The following is an 18,750-nucleotide window of genomic DNA, read 5'->3' as shown; positions in this document are numbered from 1 at the left end:
AAATAAATAAAAAAAAAACTCACCGGGAATCGGACTCTCAATGTCCAGACCCCGCCACGTGCACCGCCACTCGTTTAGCAACTCTACTCGTTGAGCTATCTCATTATGTCATTGCCTAGCTGCCTAAACAACATACTATATATAGCTATCCGAGAAAATTGGGCAGGTCCGAGCGAATTATGATTGAAACATGAAAGCCCGTCTTTAAAAAGAGTAAGTATCAAACGTATTGACATTCCTGAGTAAGAACAATGCAACAGGCAAACATAAAAGTGCAAACATAATAGAGAAACTTCGCCAGGACATGCAACAACGACATCTAGCGACAGGCGGCATTATTGTTGTCATTAACATAATTTATGCAATCATCTTTAGATTTGTAGTACGATCAATAAATTAGCGCCTAAAAACTTATGTAACCGTACTTCGATCAATGGTATGTCACTAGATGAGACTGTTACTACATAAAGTTTCTTTTTGTAAAGAACATATGGATTAAAATGGCAGCAAGTCTATTGCATATCCCACAAAACGGAAAGAAGTAAACAGGTATTGCATGGCCTGCAGAGTTACCAAACTACCTAAGAAATAAACAAAGAAACAAAGAGGGATAGATTCCGTCTTATTACATTTCAGCGCGCATGCGCTGAAATGTAAAAAAGTGGCGCCGTGACTGGCGATGCGGTAAGTTGTGGCTTGCAGAAAACGGCTACCCCGCTCAGTGTGACCCTGGCGGGGGAGCGCCATGCTGCTCCGGGAGTAACTGGTGCGGCCATGGGCCTGACCACTGTGACTGCCGGGGTTGTGTTAACTACAGGAACATCAGGGGCCAAGGTCTGTAGCTGATTCAACATATGTGAAAGAACACTGACATGTGCTCACATGTGCACCAGTATGGAAACAACACATACTCACACACACATTCACCGCCACATATACAGACATATACGCGCACAGAGATACTAGTTCACACACACATAGACACACACACAAATGCACACACACACACACACACACATTCACACACGCACGCACACACGCACACACAGACACACACACACAAACATGCACACACACATGCACACACACACACACACACACACAAATACACACACACAAACACACGCACAAAAACACACACACAAATGCACACACATGCACATACACACACACACACACACACACACACACATACACATGCACATACACACATTGCAAATACAGGCATGCATGCAAACATATACACACAAGCACGCGCACAAGGAATCACACAGAAATACACACCAACGGCTCTTATGTTCATTATGATAATGTGTTGTGTCGGTCAAATACAGTAAGACCCCTTTTGCGTAGTGTATAGCTGACATATTAAATATCAAAGTCAAGACAAAGAACGGTAAGACTCAGAAAGGTTCATGTTGATGTGACAGTGATATTCCTGATTTTAGGCCGTCCAGAGCCCTCCCGTACAGCAAGTTATAACGTCGCTCGGGGGAAGAATGCCTACCAAACAAGCACGCTGGTGGAAATGCGCGCGATTGCCGGCCGTGCGGTAGATGGAAAAACCGATGCTGACTTCGACTCCCGGTCCTGTACACACACCAGAAATGAAGCTAACCCCAGTTGGTGGGTGGATCTCGGAGTGTCGTTTCACATTAAGACGTAAGTGTACTGATCTATCAGGTCCTGATAGAAAACTTGTTGAAGCCTACACTGATAGGAAGAACTTTCCAATGCAATTTCATGGCAGCAAAACTGGATTTATTTTTTGCCCGTCAATCTTTTAATGTAGTAAGCTGAATCAATCCTATCTCGAAGCATACTGATGTCTGTGAGGCAAAAATGCGATGTCGCTGATGGAAAATGGTTTCCTGCCTAGTAACTCAGGCCGGGTCTAGCTACTAGTATTTTTGGGCGGTACGCAGAGTATAAAGAGACGTCGACGCCTCACGTACAATGTATCTTGCAATTGTTTTGTGGCTATAGTAAAAGTATGCCATGGTCTAACATATTCCCTCATCCAGAATATTTCGGCGTTTTAGGCGTTACGTACGTCCTAATGTTACATCATGCAGCTTTGATATTATTAAGGGTGATATATAATAAATTATTACATTTACATAGCAAATTCAGATACCACAACCGCATCTTTCAAAGTTTCAAGTTAAATACGATGTTGAGGAAATTTTATTCAAGGTCCCACGATCAGGCATGTCACATTGGGGATCCCCGTCCTATCCGAGCATTTATAAAACCCAATGTCTTCAATATCTACAGAGTGGTCATCTTCAACCGCCAGGACTGTTGTCAGGAGCGACTCAACCCCTTCAACATCCACATCGGGGATTCCGACCAGGTCAGCGAGAACCCCAGGTGTGGCGGTGACCATTACATCGGCACGGACCGGCCGTCCATTTCCGTCTCCTGTCAGGGGATGAGGGGGCGGTATGTGGGCGTCCGTCTCCCCGGACCCTCCCGAACCCTGAGCCTGTGCGAAGTCCGAGTCTTTTCAGACAGTGCACATGCATTTACCCACTGCCGTAAAGTGTGCAGCAAGATGAGCTGCTTAAACCTCCATTGCTAATGTCCAATACACGGCTTAACTTATTATTGTTTACTATTAGCCTTCGACGTGAAGGCTATGAAATCGTTTCGGCACTGTTTGGCAGATTATGCACGATAACTCTTGAAGGAATGGTCCGAAGTTCACGATTTTTGGCAGGCAGGTTGTCTGAGGTGGCCATTGTCAAGGCCAAAAATGGGTTTCGTGGGGGGTTTCTACGTCACCGCAGTTGACATTTTGTGTTTGTTTTTTCTTGCTTGTCATCAAGATAAGTCGAGAATCCTTAAATGGATGTTCATGATTTTTAGATGGCAAGTTTCTGTTGAGAATGCCAAGGTCAAGTTCGGAAATGGGCGTCGTGGGGGTCCCCACGTCACCTTTTGTGTTGTCATTTTTGTTGTAATCAGGGTAATTCGAGAATCTGCAAATGGATGTTCACGATTTTTTTTGTGAGCAAGTTACCGTTGACGAGAGCAAGGTCAAGTTTGAAAATGGGCGTCGTGGGAGGTCCGTACGTTGCTGTAGTGGGTTTTTGGTGATTGTTGGTTAGTCTGTCAGTAGTTCAAGTTGTGAAAAAGCAATGTTCTTGTTTTTTTTATTCTGAATAGGTTTAGGGGTTTAGAATTTAGGGTTTCAAGTTTGGAGTCTCTAGTAGATTGTGGGTTAGTGCAATGTGACATTTTGTGTGAACATTTTTAAGTGCAGGCGAAGTCTTAAAAGCTTGCTCTGGTTACTTGTTATCAGAAATAAAGAAAATCAAATAGAATACATCCATTAGGACAATTAGCAAAGAATAATCAAACTTAATACCTGACGTACTGGTGAAATGACCCCTTTAATATCAATTTCATCCAGAAACTATAGAGTTCGGCGATCTCATACCTTCATGACATGTTTAGAGCTTTCGTAAATCTTATGCTTGGTGATGACCACCTGTAGATGGCTTACATTTACAATCATGCTCATCTGCGAATACATATTTTTATACAAATTATTCACATAGCTCCTACCTAGTAACATGCAACACACCGGTGAAATTCTTGTCAGGGACAAGGTACAACACTGTTGGTTATATGCAAGCACGTCCTCTGACATACCTTTGCCAACTCATGTTTGCCGTCCAAGCTGACTAATTATACATTTTGCGCACATGCGACACGCGCACTGGTCAAGCGCTTCTTTTGCATAAGGTATTCGTGCAACATAGTTGTTTGCAACATCCTACTACGATGCCATGTATACCATAATGGTTTGGGCTTAGAACTTGTGGTGTGTGTTGTGTGTATACAGGAATATTTCATACGCTTAAATTACGATATAGATGCGTCTAATAAATGTAATTTAAAGTAATATTTTAGACAGCGAACTTCATTTACTATATCACCCTTTCTGCCTTATGTTTTGATCCATAGTCACGCTTCTTCTTTGGTTAAATGTTTAATTTGGACTATATGCTTTTTGTTTATACTACGTTAATTGAGAATAAAAAAGAAAAAGATTTTACTATCATAGACATTTTGTCACTGACAGCAATGTGGGCAACACGCAAATATGATAAACCACGCAATTAAAAGACCATGGGAGTAAGTCCAGAAACTGAATCAATAAGACATTCTGACATTTTTGACCATGCTAACTAAAAAATATTGTATGGAAACAAAGCTGATCACCAGATGTAGATGATGCAGAGGTAAACACATTGAACACTTAAATAACACATCAAATTTGTCATCAGTTGAACAAGGATTCAGAATTGCCCAGCCTCATGTAGTAGATTCTTATGTCCAGTTCTTATCTCAATTTATGGTCCATTAATAATTTGGTTATACTTATTCCATTATGTGACTATATGTTTTACTTTATTTCAATTTTGATCAAGTTTGATTAGTATAGAGGAGGGCATATTATAAGCTGTATATGCTTTTCCTCTCCTGCTGCACCTGTTTTATCTATTGGTTACTGTGTTATGTATGTGTGCTTTGTTGTTGTGCAAATAAATAAACAAATAAAAATTATTCTGACATCATTCTGAATCAGCTATTAATAGCTTTATTGGTTTCATCAAAAGTGTGACCAAATTCCAAAGAGGTGCAATTTGCATGTGAAAATATATGCTCATAATATCATACAATCTTTTCAGGATTTGATATCATACAATATTTTCAAGATTTTAGCTTACTGTATAACATCCTTGGCACTTTGTGTCATGAATATTAATATTGCAAATACAAACAAAGATATATAAAATACAAAGTATTCTGAAACTATCCAAGGTACAGTGCATAAATCATTTGCAACTTTGAAAGCCAGTAAGTCACACTTAAGCGCCACAGCTAAATATACAATAAATGCCTACATCCCTGAGGCATTGCCAAAAAATTGTACCTTTGCTGTGGCACATTAGTCAGAGAAATCCAGACCAGCTGACAACATTTCTAGTCCAATCAAATTACTGTACAAGATAATTACATTCATGTTGCTTCAACTTGCTTGTTCTGTATTGTAGGCTGGCTCTAGCTATTATGGGTGGTACCCAACAAATTAACAGAATCTGGAGACTATTTCAAACGCTTCAAGTATGATAACCAAAAGATGCTAAGAAATGGCAGTAAATGTGAATATTTTCAGATTTCCACATCCAGAATATTTCATTTTGTTTTGCGACCATGAAGTTGCATTGGATGCCTCTAAAAGAGAAGAAATGCCTTCAATAGGGAAGAAATTGATTCCACTATCATGTCATTTCTCTGGATGTAATACCCTGTGAGGGTCTGTGTCCAGTAATATAGATGCAGATGTCCTTACCGGCATGGACAGAGCCTGGAAAGGTGAACACTGGGTACCCAGTGGAGCTGTAGCCTTCACATTGATGTCTCCATAATGACTCCTTCTCTCCTGACGGGTGAAGATCTTTCTATGCAGATTCTCCTCCACACGATGACCTAACAATGTCTGAGTGGGAAGACGACCATGTTATTGTCATACATTGTATCTTGACCACATTGTACATACATTGTATCTTGACCACATGGCAGAGGGTCAAAAAGAATGAGGGCAATATAATGTAAAATCTAAGGTGTATTTTGTTACCTTTGCCTGGTTTTTAGGTAGCATTTGTATGTATGTCTGGATGCGGTTCAGCATGATAACTCATCAAGAAGCTACATGTATATGAAGCATCAAATGGAATTTCAGGGCGGCAAAACAAAAAAATGTGATATTGACACTTACTAGTACTACAATTTCTTTGCACACTGTCGCCATTATGTCTTACTTGAAGCGTTTGAAATACTGTAGCCCCCAAACAAGCTATATGAGCTAGGAGCCGCTATTTTTAGGTACCACCACAAAACCTGGAACCAGCCCATCACAATTTTTGGCTCACAGATGTAAGTATTCTATGGAAGTTACTTACTACATTAAAAGAATGACTACAAAGCTTTGAAAATCCATTTTTGCCGCCCTGAAATTGCACTGGATGGTACCTGCTTTTCAGCATTTGCATATTCCAATGGCTTGAAGCAGACTCATAACTGTAGAGATGGAATTGCCTTAGTGCGTGACTTTGTATTACATGACTACATGTATTTCATAAGCATACATGAATGTTCAGCAACCTGTGTTTTCATTTGTCTGATGCTGAGAAAAAAGTCCATGGATGAGCTCGAGTCTTGGAGAAAGATCTGTTCACCGCGCAAAAGCTTTTCATTTTGTGTTTTTGATGGAAATGTCTTCAGATTATCACAGCATTTACCAGATTCCTTCTAGTGATCGATCGACACCTATCTACACAGGATCAAGTACTATATTGTCTACGCAGCTGAGGTTTGTTTGTAAGACTCCTACTACAAACCGCCTCAGCAGACGTCTTATTGTGAGTACAAACACCTTATAAATTCGTGGAATGTTCTAGATGTGTTACGTTTTACGTAACAAGCTCTTCACATCAAGTACAACAGATTTCAAGAGACTTGATGCTTCAGGCAGATTTGAATATATGTTTAAATGCAATAACGCTCGCAGTGCAAAAATAGGCAAACATATCGTCAAAATTAAGTATACCAACACAGACGAACTTACTGCTTCATTATTAGATAAAATACCAAAAGTCATTGTTAGCTCCACTCCATTATATACGACTACTAGCCCGTGTTGTTTTAGTAATTAAGATATAAAGTTTTCTATACCTTTTCTTTTTTTGTGCTGTCCAATAGTTGTTGCCATGCATTATACCGTGCACAATTTTCATGCAATAAAGTTTTACATATTTTGTCCAATAACAAAATAACGAAATTAGCATATCTATTGAAAACAGTAAACAGGTACCGTATAAAATTGGGTTACATTATGGGAACTTTTCTTGGCGCTAACTTACTTGGTACACATTAATGGATTTGGATACTTTCTGTATGCATAGATATCCATGGGCAGAAGCGTATAAATTTAAGACCGTATGTCTTAAATTTTATTGATGAAGATTAATGAAGAAATATTTCACCCTTTTAGACACACATAATACAAAGACAGACAAACACACAATAATCTTGAAGGAACTGCAAAAATCTTAATTGCTCGCCACAGCAGGAGGACGACTGAACATGGCTGAAGACATCTCCACCGCTGACGTCACGCCAAGAGACAACACAAACGACGTCTCCGAGGGACCTACTAGTGTGACGCAGACACGTTCAGATGTTCGGACGGAGCTGAAGTTGGATCCACCTGCGGTTGTTTCACACGTGTTCCCGAACCCGATCTACATGGCAGGGTACAGCCCATCTGACACTGATGCTGCCAAGTCGATTCCTGTCAAAGATGACGCTAAAAGTCCCAAATTCCCACAGCGTTCAAGTACAGATCAGGACATGCCTGGCCCTGCGCACGCCGACAAGGATGAAGATCCCGCCATATCTACAGTACGCACGGGACAACCTCATCATCTACCCGGTACAGCTGAAGCTAACAACGGACAACCAATCTTAGTCGTCTGTGCTGATGTCTATTCCAGGCGACGAAGGGATGAAAACATATGCCAAGATGACATGGCGGCCAAAAGTCCCGCCGAGGCTGAGATTGAAGAACCAATGTACATCGCAGACGGCAGTACCGAAGAGGAGCCATATGCCGTCGCGTACGGGTGCCAGGATACGACGAATGGATCAGAAGACAACTCATCTGAACACGATGCTGACCAGGCGGCTCCTGTAAACGATAACGCTAACCAAGAAGGTTTCAAATCTGATTTTAAACGTCCTTCCAATAACCTACCTGAAGAACGGCGCTCCTCAAATACAGCTCCGAGATCCGCAGAAAACGGTCTGAACCGGAACCCGACATACGTGCCGAACGCACCGCAACAAGCAGCAGACCGTGAGTTTTTTTTCTTCAAATCTACTTTCATATTACGTGACGTAAACTGTTATCATCTAAAATTTAAAAAAATGAAAAAAAATTACAAATGTGAAAATGTTGGCACATTGGTGCACCAAATCCGTAGTGGTTTCTGGTACACATATAGATAGCCAAAGAGACGTAAGCAGTTTTAACTGCTTACGTTAAACTGTAACAGTTTTAACTGCTTACGTCTCTTTCGAATACGGGGAAAATGTGTGAAAAGAAACCCTATTACTCTGTTATCTACATTTTTCAGGAGATGACACAGATTATTAATCAAAATAATAATATTTACCATCCACGTAATTCTAGGTCCTTAGTTTTCATTTGTTTTCCTCAAGGTCACTTTCCGCTTTGATTTTGTTTTCTTTTGATTCGGTATCTAAAGTTAGGTGATTTTTTTTTGCATTTAAAAATCAGTTGAAAGCCATCCCTTGTAAATATCAGATCTTTCTCGTTAAAACATTTTACATTATATTTCCCCCACCCTGATGTTCCTATCCTCTGTATTTCAGAGTGCATGTATGTCAGGGTTACCGCTGTGGTGGTAATTGCCGTATTGGCCTTTGCCGGGGCCTCCTTATATTACTTCAGCAACGTTAGGAACGTTCAAAAGGTAACACCACTTTTTATTAAATTTAGGCCACTTAATAATCTTTGTTGTATATTTCTTTCCCACCGGATCCCTGGATTATGTTTTTCCATGTCTCTATATTTTGTTAATGTGAAGTATGTATGTATGTATGTATGTACATGTGAAATGCAATGATTAAAAAAAACACTACAGCTAATCCGTTTTCCATTCCGTTTCTAGCTGAAACGTTACACAACATGTATGCCTCTTGTAAACATGTTTCTATCACTTCAAGACGACAAAAATGTTACTAGTATTCTTTATTCCCATGAAAAATACAATGTGTACATCATTTGACACAAACATGAATAAGAAACAACTTCCGGGACTTCAGGAACAATTCAAATGCTGTCTATAAGTCTTTTTTCATCGTGCAAGGGAAATAACACCAGCTGTCAGTTGTCAAGGAGGTCATGTAACGACACTCACCAATAAAATCAGCGAGCGCTAGCAGATGGAGACGTGATTAGTGACTTTCTCACTCTGGGACAGACTGAATACAACCATATCCGCTAAAACCTGACCGAAAGGCCACGCGAAGACACAGTCTCACACGCACGCACTCTTCCACGTTTACACTCGTCACAAGTTGTGTTATTGAGGTACTAAATATTAGGTAAATGCTCTCATATCTACAGCCGACACAAGCTGTGGACACTGGCTACACCGCTGGCTACCCTGCTGTGGACAACACTGGTCGTGCTGTTGTCACGACATCATCAAATATCTCCTCCCAACCTCCCGACCTGATCGGACGTGAAGCGGAAGTGAGCACCAAAGCTGTGGCTGCACCGACATCATCCATTCAGAAAGGTAGGACAATTCAAAGCTGCAGTGTGTAACATTATGATGATGTAAAAATTTCTGAATTTTCTGGTCATGTCATTAAGTAGTTTGTTATGGAGTAGGGTTAGTTCAACTTAGAGTCCCACGATCTCATACCTTCGCCAAATGATGTTAATCTTTATGACTGACCAAGATGATTCCTTCTGATTATGCAAATAGGATCCTCATTTGTATTATATTTATTTTATAATATTGTATTATAATATTGTATTATATATTTGATCATTTTCTCCATCAAAAGACAGCCATATCTTAACAAAGAAAGCCATTCTATCATTTCCTCATAAATTATGCAAAAGAGGTCCTTATTTGAATAAGTTATGTTTAATGATGTTCACCTTCACTTAACTTTCAAATACCCCAAGTATGAAATTCTACAGTTAGCATATGGAATTATAACATTTTCTCATTAATTATGCAAATTAGGTGTTAATTTACATAATCAATATCTGCCTGTGTTTCTCTCGTTCTCAATTACATGTCAAAAGCTTGAATAGTCCCATAATGTAATGAAGCTGATTTATAGAATTTCCCCATTAATTATGCAAATTAGATCCAGATTTGCATAATTGTCGCATAATTATGTCAAGCGTCACTTGAGCTACCTACATGCCAAAAATCACGACGATCCGTTCACCGGTTCTTGAGTTATCCTCTTTTGAATATTTTCAAACAGATAGCCCTGCAGTTCCTGAGCAAGCCGCTAGGGATCCCGAACTCATGTCACTTCTTCCCCAGCATGAGAGCTACCTACCATCCAAATTTCGTCACCCCAGTATGTCTCATGAGATATCAAAACCGGAAGTTTAGCTGCAGTACCATAACAAGCCGCTAGGGGGTCCAAAATCTAATTATTTCCAGGTCTCATCAAGACCTACCCACCTACCAAATATCAAGATAATCCATCTAAACTTTCTCGAGTTATGCTGTTAACAGACAAACACACAGACACACAGACACACGGCCAGGAAAACATAACCTTCGTCAATTCTTGGCGAAGGTAATAAGTGCCATTCAGGAAATGGAGGGGACAAACTATGACGCCTTACGAATATGTTTGGAAGCTTGAAGTTGAAACACAGCTGCCAGATAGGCTGTTGTCTGATGCTCCAAAATGAGTGTGCCTTGTGTGGGCTGTTTTGTAAAGTTGAAGTAAGTGGAAGTAAAATACAAACATGTATAATAACAAGAAAATTTTTTTGATTAAGATATTTCTACCTTTTGTGTGAAATCGGTACATAATGTCCATTTATCGCGATATTGTCTTTGCAAAGAAGCCAGAAATGTCAGTTGTCATCGATGTATAGAACATATGATAATGTTGATGACAGTCGTCTTGCCTGGAGCAGGTGTTCATGGCAATGTGGCGCTGGGGAGGCCGGCGTACCAAACCAGCTCCGGGGGCGGGGCTGCCGGCCTGGCGGTAGACGGGAACACCGCCACCGACTACTTCAGTCAGCCCGCTACCTGTACACACACGGCAAACCCGGCACGGCCAAACCCGAGCTGGTGGGTGGATCTTGGGCGATCGTATATGGCTGAAAGGTACGTGTAAAAAACTATGTATTATGTATATTTGTCTTCGTCAGAAGGACTATGAAATTGTCTCGCCGGATTGTGGGTGACTGCGGATTTAGCGGAATAACTCTTGAAGGCATTATTCCACGTCAATGATTTTTGGCAGGCAGATTACCGTTGTTGAGGGGAAAGTCAAGTGCAAGTTTGAGCTTCGTGGGGGGGGTCCGTACGTCACTGCAGCGGATTTTTTGTGTTTGTGAGCAAAATAACTCAAGTATATTTAAATAGATGATCATGATTTTTGGTAGGCAAGCCACCATTGTAGAGGCCAAGGTCAAGTTCGAAATCGGGCCTCGTGGGGGTTATCAATGTCACTGCAGTGGATCTTTTGTGTTAGATATATAATAATTTACCCCCACCAACCTCTGCATTGATTCAGATGCGAGACAGCTGGTCTCCCCATCTGTTATCAATTGCTTACAATGTAGGGGCTGTTCTATAAATACTGTACGTGTGGGGGAGGGAAAGTTGGGCATGCCTCAGGCAGGTCATTCCCTAAATTGTAAGGCCAGACCAAGTAATTTTTACTGATTAAGATGCATAGATTTTAAGCACATTACTAACTGTGGAAATACAAAGGTTAGGACACAAATTGCGTCTGTAAATGTACAGTACATCTGTAAATCTGTGGCAAACCCTTTCGGGGTGTTCTGTAGAATAAAACAAGGGAAAAAAGGAGTACCGAGATTCTTTTGTTCTCTAGACCAAATGTATTTCTAGTATTAAAAATGTTCGTTTATCTTAGAACAATGTCCCTCTGACGAAGACATGAGATCTCTGACCTCTAGTTCCGAAAATAATTTCATCTGGTTGGTAAACGTAGAATTTTGAGGTTTTCATTTTTTTCACACAACCGGTAAGGTCTTTTTTACCTGCTTACGTTCCGATGTCTATCAGAAATGATAAACATCGAAACGCAAGCGGGTGACAGACATGGAAATGTAAGCAGGTGAGAGTCATCACCCGTAATGCTTAGGTCACATTTGAAACGGCGCCCGTTCGGCATGTCCTCGGCGTAGACGCCGGCCGGCGTCATGACGCCGAGCGTGCGCCGTACTGTCAGGGTCACAATTAAATGTTCCTTTACGGCTCCCTGTCCGGGCCTGCTTGTGCTCCGGCCGGCGGCTCTCATTAATATTCATAAACTTTTTGCGGCCGGTTTCTGTCAGGGACCCGTCCGGTGCCCGGTCAGTCGCCCGTCTTGACCCGTGCGGCGTGTGGTAGGGTGCCGACCGGCTCTTACAGTTCGGCCGGGCAGCTGTCAGGTCCCTGGCGGGTTCCTGGCGGGATCCCGACGGGCTCCTCTCGTGTTTTTGAGCAGGTACATATATAAGCACTGCACTGCCTGCTACCGTTCACTTCAAGTAAAGAGTACACGTCAAGTAAAGAGTAGACTGAAGTTGGAGATGCAGCGTTCAGTGCAACCTGCAAACAACTTACAAGCCCGTCTGAGATTGAGATTGGTGACAACCTACATGTAGGTCTTCTGGCATTGGTACAAATGTAGCTGAAGAAGAGAGGCAGGCAGAACTGGTGCGTCGCAAAAGTAACCGAGGGCCTACTTTCGAAAGTACTTCAACAAGTGACGCAGGAAGTACTTCAGCAGTGACGCAGGAAGTGTGCCGTGGCAGTTCCTTGCTATTGAGCAATAAAACCACTGAATATCGTTACTTCTGTTGAAATTTGGACTGAAAATAAATACCAATAACTTCTGATTCCATTTTATTACGAAGTCATATGATGTAACAAGAGATAATGTCAGACACATTCTATTCCTGTTATGATCTGTTTTATGAAGCAAGAGATCCGTGCCGGCTGTTTTCCCTTGCCCTTCAACATTCTGACACACAAATACAAGGTGTAACACACACAAGTAGTACACGATGTAACACACACGTGGTGAACTGTCCGACGTAGTCTGAGGCAGGAGTTTATATATGCTCCCTTTAACCCCCTTTTCCTGACCATCTGATGCACTGATCAGCACATGTGACGTCATAATCTTAGGCAGGTGCCTGTTCGGGCGCCCGACGGGTCCCGGGCAGTGAGGTTACGGCGTCGCTTCGGCGTATTTCGCCGAACGGGGCCCGAAGTGTTTTTAACTCTGAGTTAAAATCGATTCGGCGACCGCGCGGGGCCAAAAATAGGCCGGCAGCCGTCGGGAAGCCCGCCGGTCTCCGTCCAGGTCCCGTTCGGTAGTGCCAAAAAACACGCCGAACACGCGCCGAGCGGGCCCCTTTCTTGAATTGTGACCTAAGCATAATGTAAGAAATAATAACACCCCAATATCCTATATGTGTTTATTTATATGTATGGTAGAGATTACATTCTGGTAGAATTGTAGATTACTATAAAACAACGCTAAATAGCATAAGGCTCAAGATACTTTAACTTTACAGCTTTAAGATCCCAAGTGTTACAGGTTCTTCAGATCAAATAGTTAAGTACTTGAGTGGGGGGTGATGTCTCTAACATACTCGCTGAGCAACTAAGATTTAATAGATCGCTCAACGAATGTCATAGATATGTTTTGATGTCCTTAAAATCTTAACTTTTAACGTTATATCTTGTATCATATTCGAACAAAATAATGCAAGGATCACACAAATCCATTTTGGTTGCTCTAGCTGCCCAGTGGCACAGCCTATTAAAAGGGTGTCCATTCGAACACAAGCTCAATTGTCATTGTTTCGTCTTCAACATCTATAGAGTGGTCATCTTCAACCGCCAGGACTGTTGTCAGGAGCGACTCAACCCCTTCAACATCCACATCGGGGATTCCGACCAGGTCAGCGAGAACCCCAAGTGTGGAGGTGATCATCACATCAGCGCCCAGGAGCCGTCCATTTCCGTCTCCTGTCAAGGGATGAAGGGGCGGTACGTGGGCGTCCTTCTCCCCGGACCCTCCCGAGTGTTGACCCTGTGTGAAGTCCAAGTCTTTGCGGGTAGGTCTTGACTACATTCTCTTGGCATACTTATCCTCTTGATCCCCTTCGAGACATTAGGCCATGACTTTTTCTTTCCATCTTTCCATCTCGGTCCGTCCATCATGGCTCCATTTCACTGATAGCCAGGATAATCACATGGACGGCAGGTCATCCGACTCACTCACTCACTCACTCACTCAGTCCTCTTGCACAGTGTGCTTCGAGCCTACCAGGCGAACCAGCTCCCTCCATCTTTGTCCTGGGCGAGCCCCAGCGCTTCGACATCATCCGACACAGGTCTTCTCCAATGGGTTTTGGGTAATCTCCAAGCAGATCCATTTAATTCGGTGGCAAGACAGTATCCATTAGCCAGAGAAGGTTGCCGGTCACCGACGGGAGGTTGCTGTAGCGACAAAAAACGGCCATATGTAAAATTTAACGATCATTCCCCCACCACCTCTGCTTGGAGAGTAGGTTTTGGGTACCTCCTTTTAAAGCTTTTTCTTCACAACAAACAGATCTCCAGTTTAAGGCGGTTTTGGGTATTCTTGTGTCGTCCATTGATTATACATATTCAAGCCTTTTAGTCTTCACTTGAAAGTGATTTCTGTTGATAGTCTTCTAAAACCAGGTCTGTTATAGGTTTCCTCATTTGAAATCAAACACAGGGGACAATACAAAACTCATTTTCACCTGAGTTACGTGAGGAAAGTCGCGTAGAGTGCCTTTCCCAAGGGCACAAGAGCGGTGGCATGTCTGGACTCGAACCCTGGACCTCTTGATTCCGAGTCGAGCATTCTGCCGCTAAGCCACACGACCTCACGACAAAATCATTAGTATTCGTTGTGGGGGCCATTATGTTACGTTACCTGGCTGTATGTGATGTACATGGAATTAAACACGTACGATAAGATTCAGAATCTTCCCCCGAACAGAAGCCGACCAAGTTCGGATTCAGTCTGGTCAGATTTAGGCCACACCTTCCTATACGAATGGAATCGAATTTGAGTTGAACTTGAGTCAAATTTGACTGCCTTATTGAAAAAATTGAAACATTAGAGTGGCACAGCCGAACGGTAGCCGACCTGGCCGAACACCAGCCAACCTTGCTGGTGTTCGGCAGTATTCGGGAGGCTATATTCGGATTTGTGTGACAGGAGCTTACGCACAGATGCGTTCTGTTCAGACACGGCTTACTAAGGATCACTAAACCTTTTCTTCGCACTCCAACAGATAAACCAAACCTAGAAAGTCTCTTTCTGATTTTCTCTTAGACAAGAAGGACTGTAGATAATTGTGGAACCCCAATAGTGATGAAATGTATTCTTCTTTTCACTTCATGTTTTCTCTTCTAAACATAGATAGATATCAGCCCTGTCGTGAGCCGTGTATGATATAATATTTATAACATTAAACTGCCATGGTGTAATAACGATGACAGCTGTACTTATTATTAATTAGAAGAAACCTCAAACAGCAAGAGGTGGACAACACCACAGGCTATTCCCTATTTCACCGAAGTTTCTCCAAGGTATCCCCGAGGTAATATTGTTTATTTTTCTTCTTCTCCAAACACATAAAGTCAATGACCTGGACCAGACATCTGTCACCATGGTAACTGGTGCTGTAGCAGACACCCTGTGGTGTTCGGTTCCATTATGTAGCAGGACAGAAGTGGAGGGGCTGGTCACTATATCGTACATGTAAATGAATGTGTTTTAGAAAGAATAAACATAACACTTATAATACCCGTTTGTTAGGTTAGACCATGTGAAGGAAAACACCATGTATTTGCTTTGCAAGTTTGAACTTTCTACTTCACGTGAAAAGTACGTTTTCAAAATGTTGCTTCTCATTTGTAAAATCGGCACGTGTTTATTAGCCTGGTGTCCAGCCTTGTTAGCTTTGGTCCGCTCCCCAAGATCCGCTCCCCGCCAACAATATTTGATCTTGGGGAGCGGCCCAAAGCTAACAAGGCTGGACACCAGGCTACGTGTTTATGTCCATCTGACATAGTTCCTACTGGTACGAAGAAGTGGCGCCCTGACTGGCGATGCGGTAAGTTGTGGCTTGCAGAAAACGGCTACCCCGCTCAATGTGACCCTGACGGGGGAGCGCCATGCTGCTCCGGGAGTAACTGGTGCGGCAACGGGCCTGACCACTGTGACTGCCGGGGTTGTGTTAACTACAGGAACATCAGGGGCCAAGGTCTGTAGCTGATTCAACATATGTGAAAGAACACTCACATGTCATGTGCACCAGTATGGAAACAACACATACTCTCTCTCTCTCTGTCGTCTCTCTGTCTCTCTCTGTCTCTGTCTCTCTCTCTCTCTCTCTCTGTCTAGCTCTCTCTCTCTCTCTCTCTCACACACACACACACACACACATTCACCGCCACATATACAAACATACACGCGCACACATTACAAATGCACACACACAAATGCACGCACACACAAACACACACACACACACACACACATACAAGGATACAGACACGCACATGTTGTATACACACACACATACAGGCGCGTACACCCTCACAAACAAGGAATCACACAAAGAAATACTCACCAACGGCTCTTATGTTCATCATGATAATGTGTTGTGTCAGTCATGTACAGTAAGACCCCTTTTGCGTAGTGTAGCTGACATATCAAATATATCAAGGTCAAGACGAACAACGATGAGACCCAGAAAATTTCAAGTTGATGTGACAGTGATATTCCTGATTTTAGGCCGTCCAGAGCCCTCCCGTACAGCAAGTTATAACGTCGCTCGGGGGAAGAATGCCTACCAAACAAGCACGCTGTGGAAGAAGCGCGCGGTTGCCGGCCGTGCGGTAGATGGAAACACCGATGCTGACTTCGACTCCCGGTCCTGTACACACACCATGAAGGAAGGAGAAGCTAACTCCAGTTGGTGGGTGGATCTCGGAGTATCGTTTCACATTAAGACGTAAGTGTACTGATCTATTAGTTACTTGTTGAAGCCCACACTGATAGGAAGAACTTTCCAATGCAATTTAGGGCAGCAAAACTGGATTTTCAAAGCCAATTTGCTGGTCAATCTTTTAATGTAGTAAACCGAATCAATTCTATCTCGGACCATACTGATGCGATGTCGCTAATGGAAAATGGTTTCCCGTTTAGTATCGCAGGTTTGTTCTAGCTACTACATGTAGTATTTATGGGCGGTACGCACAGAATAAAGAGACGTCGACGCCTCACGTAGCTTGCAGTCGCTTGAATCGTATTGTGGCTATAGTAAAAATATGACATGATGACGAAAAGATGATACCAAATGGCAGTAAATACTATGGTCCAACACATACCCTCATCCAGAATATTTCGTTCTTGCTTTGCCGTCCTGAAACTGCATTGGATACCTTTAAAATGCCACTTATATGATTTTAGGCGTTACGTACGTCCTAATGTTACATCATGCAGCTTTAATATTATTCAGGGTAATATATAATTAAATATGACATAGCAAATTCAAATACCACAACCGCATCTTTCAAAGTTTCAAGTTGAATACGATGTTAAGGACATTTTATTCAAGGTCCCACGAACAGGCATGTCACATTGGGGATCCTCGTCCTATCCGAGCATTTATAAAACCCAATGTCTTCAATATCTACAGAGTGGTCATCTTCAACCGCCAGGACTGTTGTCAGGAGCGACTCAACCCCTTCAACATCCACATCGGGGATTCCGACCAGGTCAACGAGAACCCCAGGTGTGGCGGTGATCATTACATCGGCACGGACCGGCCGTCCATTACCGTCTCCTGTCAGGGGATGAAGGGGCGGTATGTGGGCGTCCGTCTCCCCGGACCCTCGCGAACCCTGAGCCTGTGCGAAGTCCGAGTCTTTTCAGACAGTGCTCATGCATTTAGCCACTGCCGTAAAGTGTGCAGCAAGATGAGCTGCTTAAACCTCCATTGCTAATGTCCAATACATGGCTTAACTTATTATTGTTTACTTTTTGCACATAAAGCAAGAGAAATTGTACTTAATAATAAGAACGTGTCGGAGAAACCAGAAACCAAACAGATCTATGTAGGGTTTTCCAATAATTACTTGGTGAGTTACTGCTAATTCTACTACATTATATCACTATCGATACACAAGAAAATGGGAAAAACCGACGAACTTGCTAACTTATGAAATTATAATACAATCAAATAACATAACTATTATAAGAATTATCAGAAATAATGAAAATGAATATATATATATAGAAGACATGCATTAGGACAATTAGCAAAGAATAATCAAACCTAGTACATTGTACCTCACGTACTGTACTACTGGTGACGTAGCCCATTTAATAGCAATTTCATCTAGATTACTTGTTTCTGCGCTTGCGCGCATGCTTATTTTCCATGATTTATTCGTGCATGTTTTTGGCATAGAAATTGTGATGTGTGTTGTGCGTATACAGGAATATTTCATACGCTTAAATTACGATATAGACGCGTCTAATAAATGTAATTTCAAGTAATATTTTATACAGGGAACTTCATTTACTATATCAATCTTTCTGCCACTTATGTTTTCATCCATACTATACATAGTCACGTTTCGTGTCTTCTTTAGTTGAAAGTTTAATTTGGACTTTTTTTACACTAAGGGGGGGTGTCCTAATTCCGACCTACCCCTAATTCCGTACTAGTTTGAAAAATCCTTGTCGCGGCGTTATGCATGGGAGCACGTGCCTATCAATAACCACAAGAATGGACAAAGTTTCTGTGTTGATATCGGTAATCTCACAAAGTTTGTTCCAGTTCCGACGCTCCGA

The 18,750-nt window shown here is 42.2% G+C and overlaps 1 protein-coding gene across 1 annotated transcript; it reads left to right on the top strand.

Annotated features, from left to right (window-relative positions):
- Positions 1-1,448: 1,448 nt before the first annotated feature.
- LOC109483173 lies at positions 1,449-18,108 on the top strand (the record flags this gene model as incomplete). The annotated part of the gene is made up of 8 exons (XM_019786158.1): positions 1,449-1,662; positions 2,278-2,579; positions 7,145-7,767; positions 9,230-9,404; positions 10,787-10,982; positions 13,725-13,960; positions 16,684-16,903; positions 17,591-18,108. Coding segments are annotated over 8 exons (2,273 nt in total), but the record flags the coding sequence as incomplete, so codon positions are not given.
- Between the last annotated feature and the right edge of the window lie 642 nt (positions 18,109-18,750).

This window comes from Branchiostoma belcheri, unplaced genomic scaffold (genome assembly GCF_001625305.1).
Source record: "Branchiostoma belcheri isolate BF01 breed outbred unplaced genomic scaffold, Haploidv18h27 scaffold625, whole genome shotgun sequence".
Lineage (NCBI taxonomy): Eukaryota > Metazoa > Chordata > Leptocardii > Amphioxiformes > Branchiostomatidae > Branchiostoma > Branchiostoma belcheri.
This window is presented reverse-complemented; position numbering and strand designations above follow the sequence as displayed.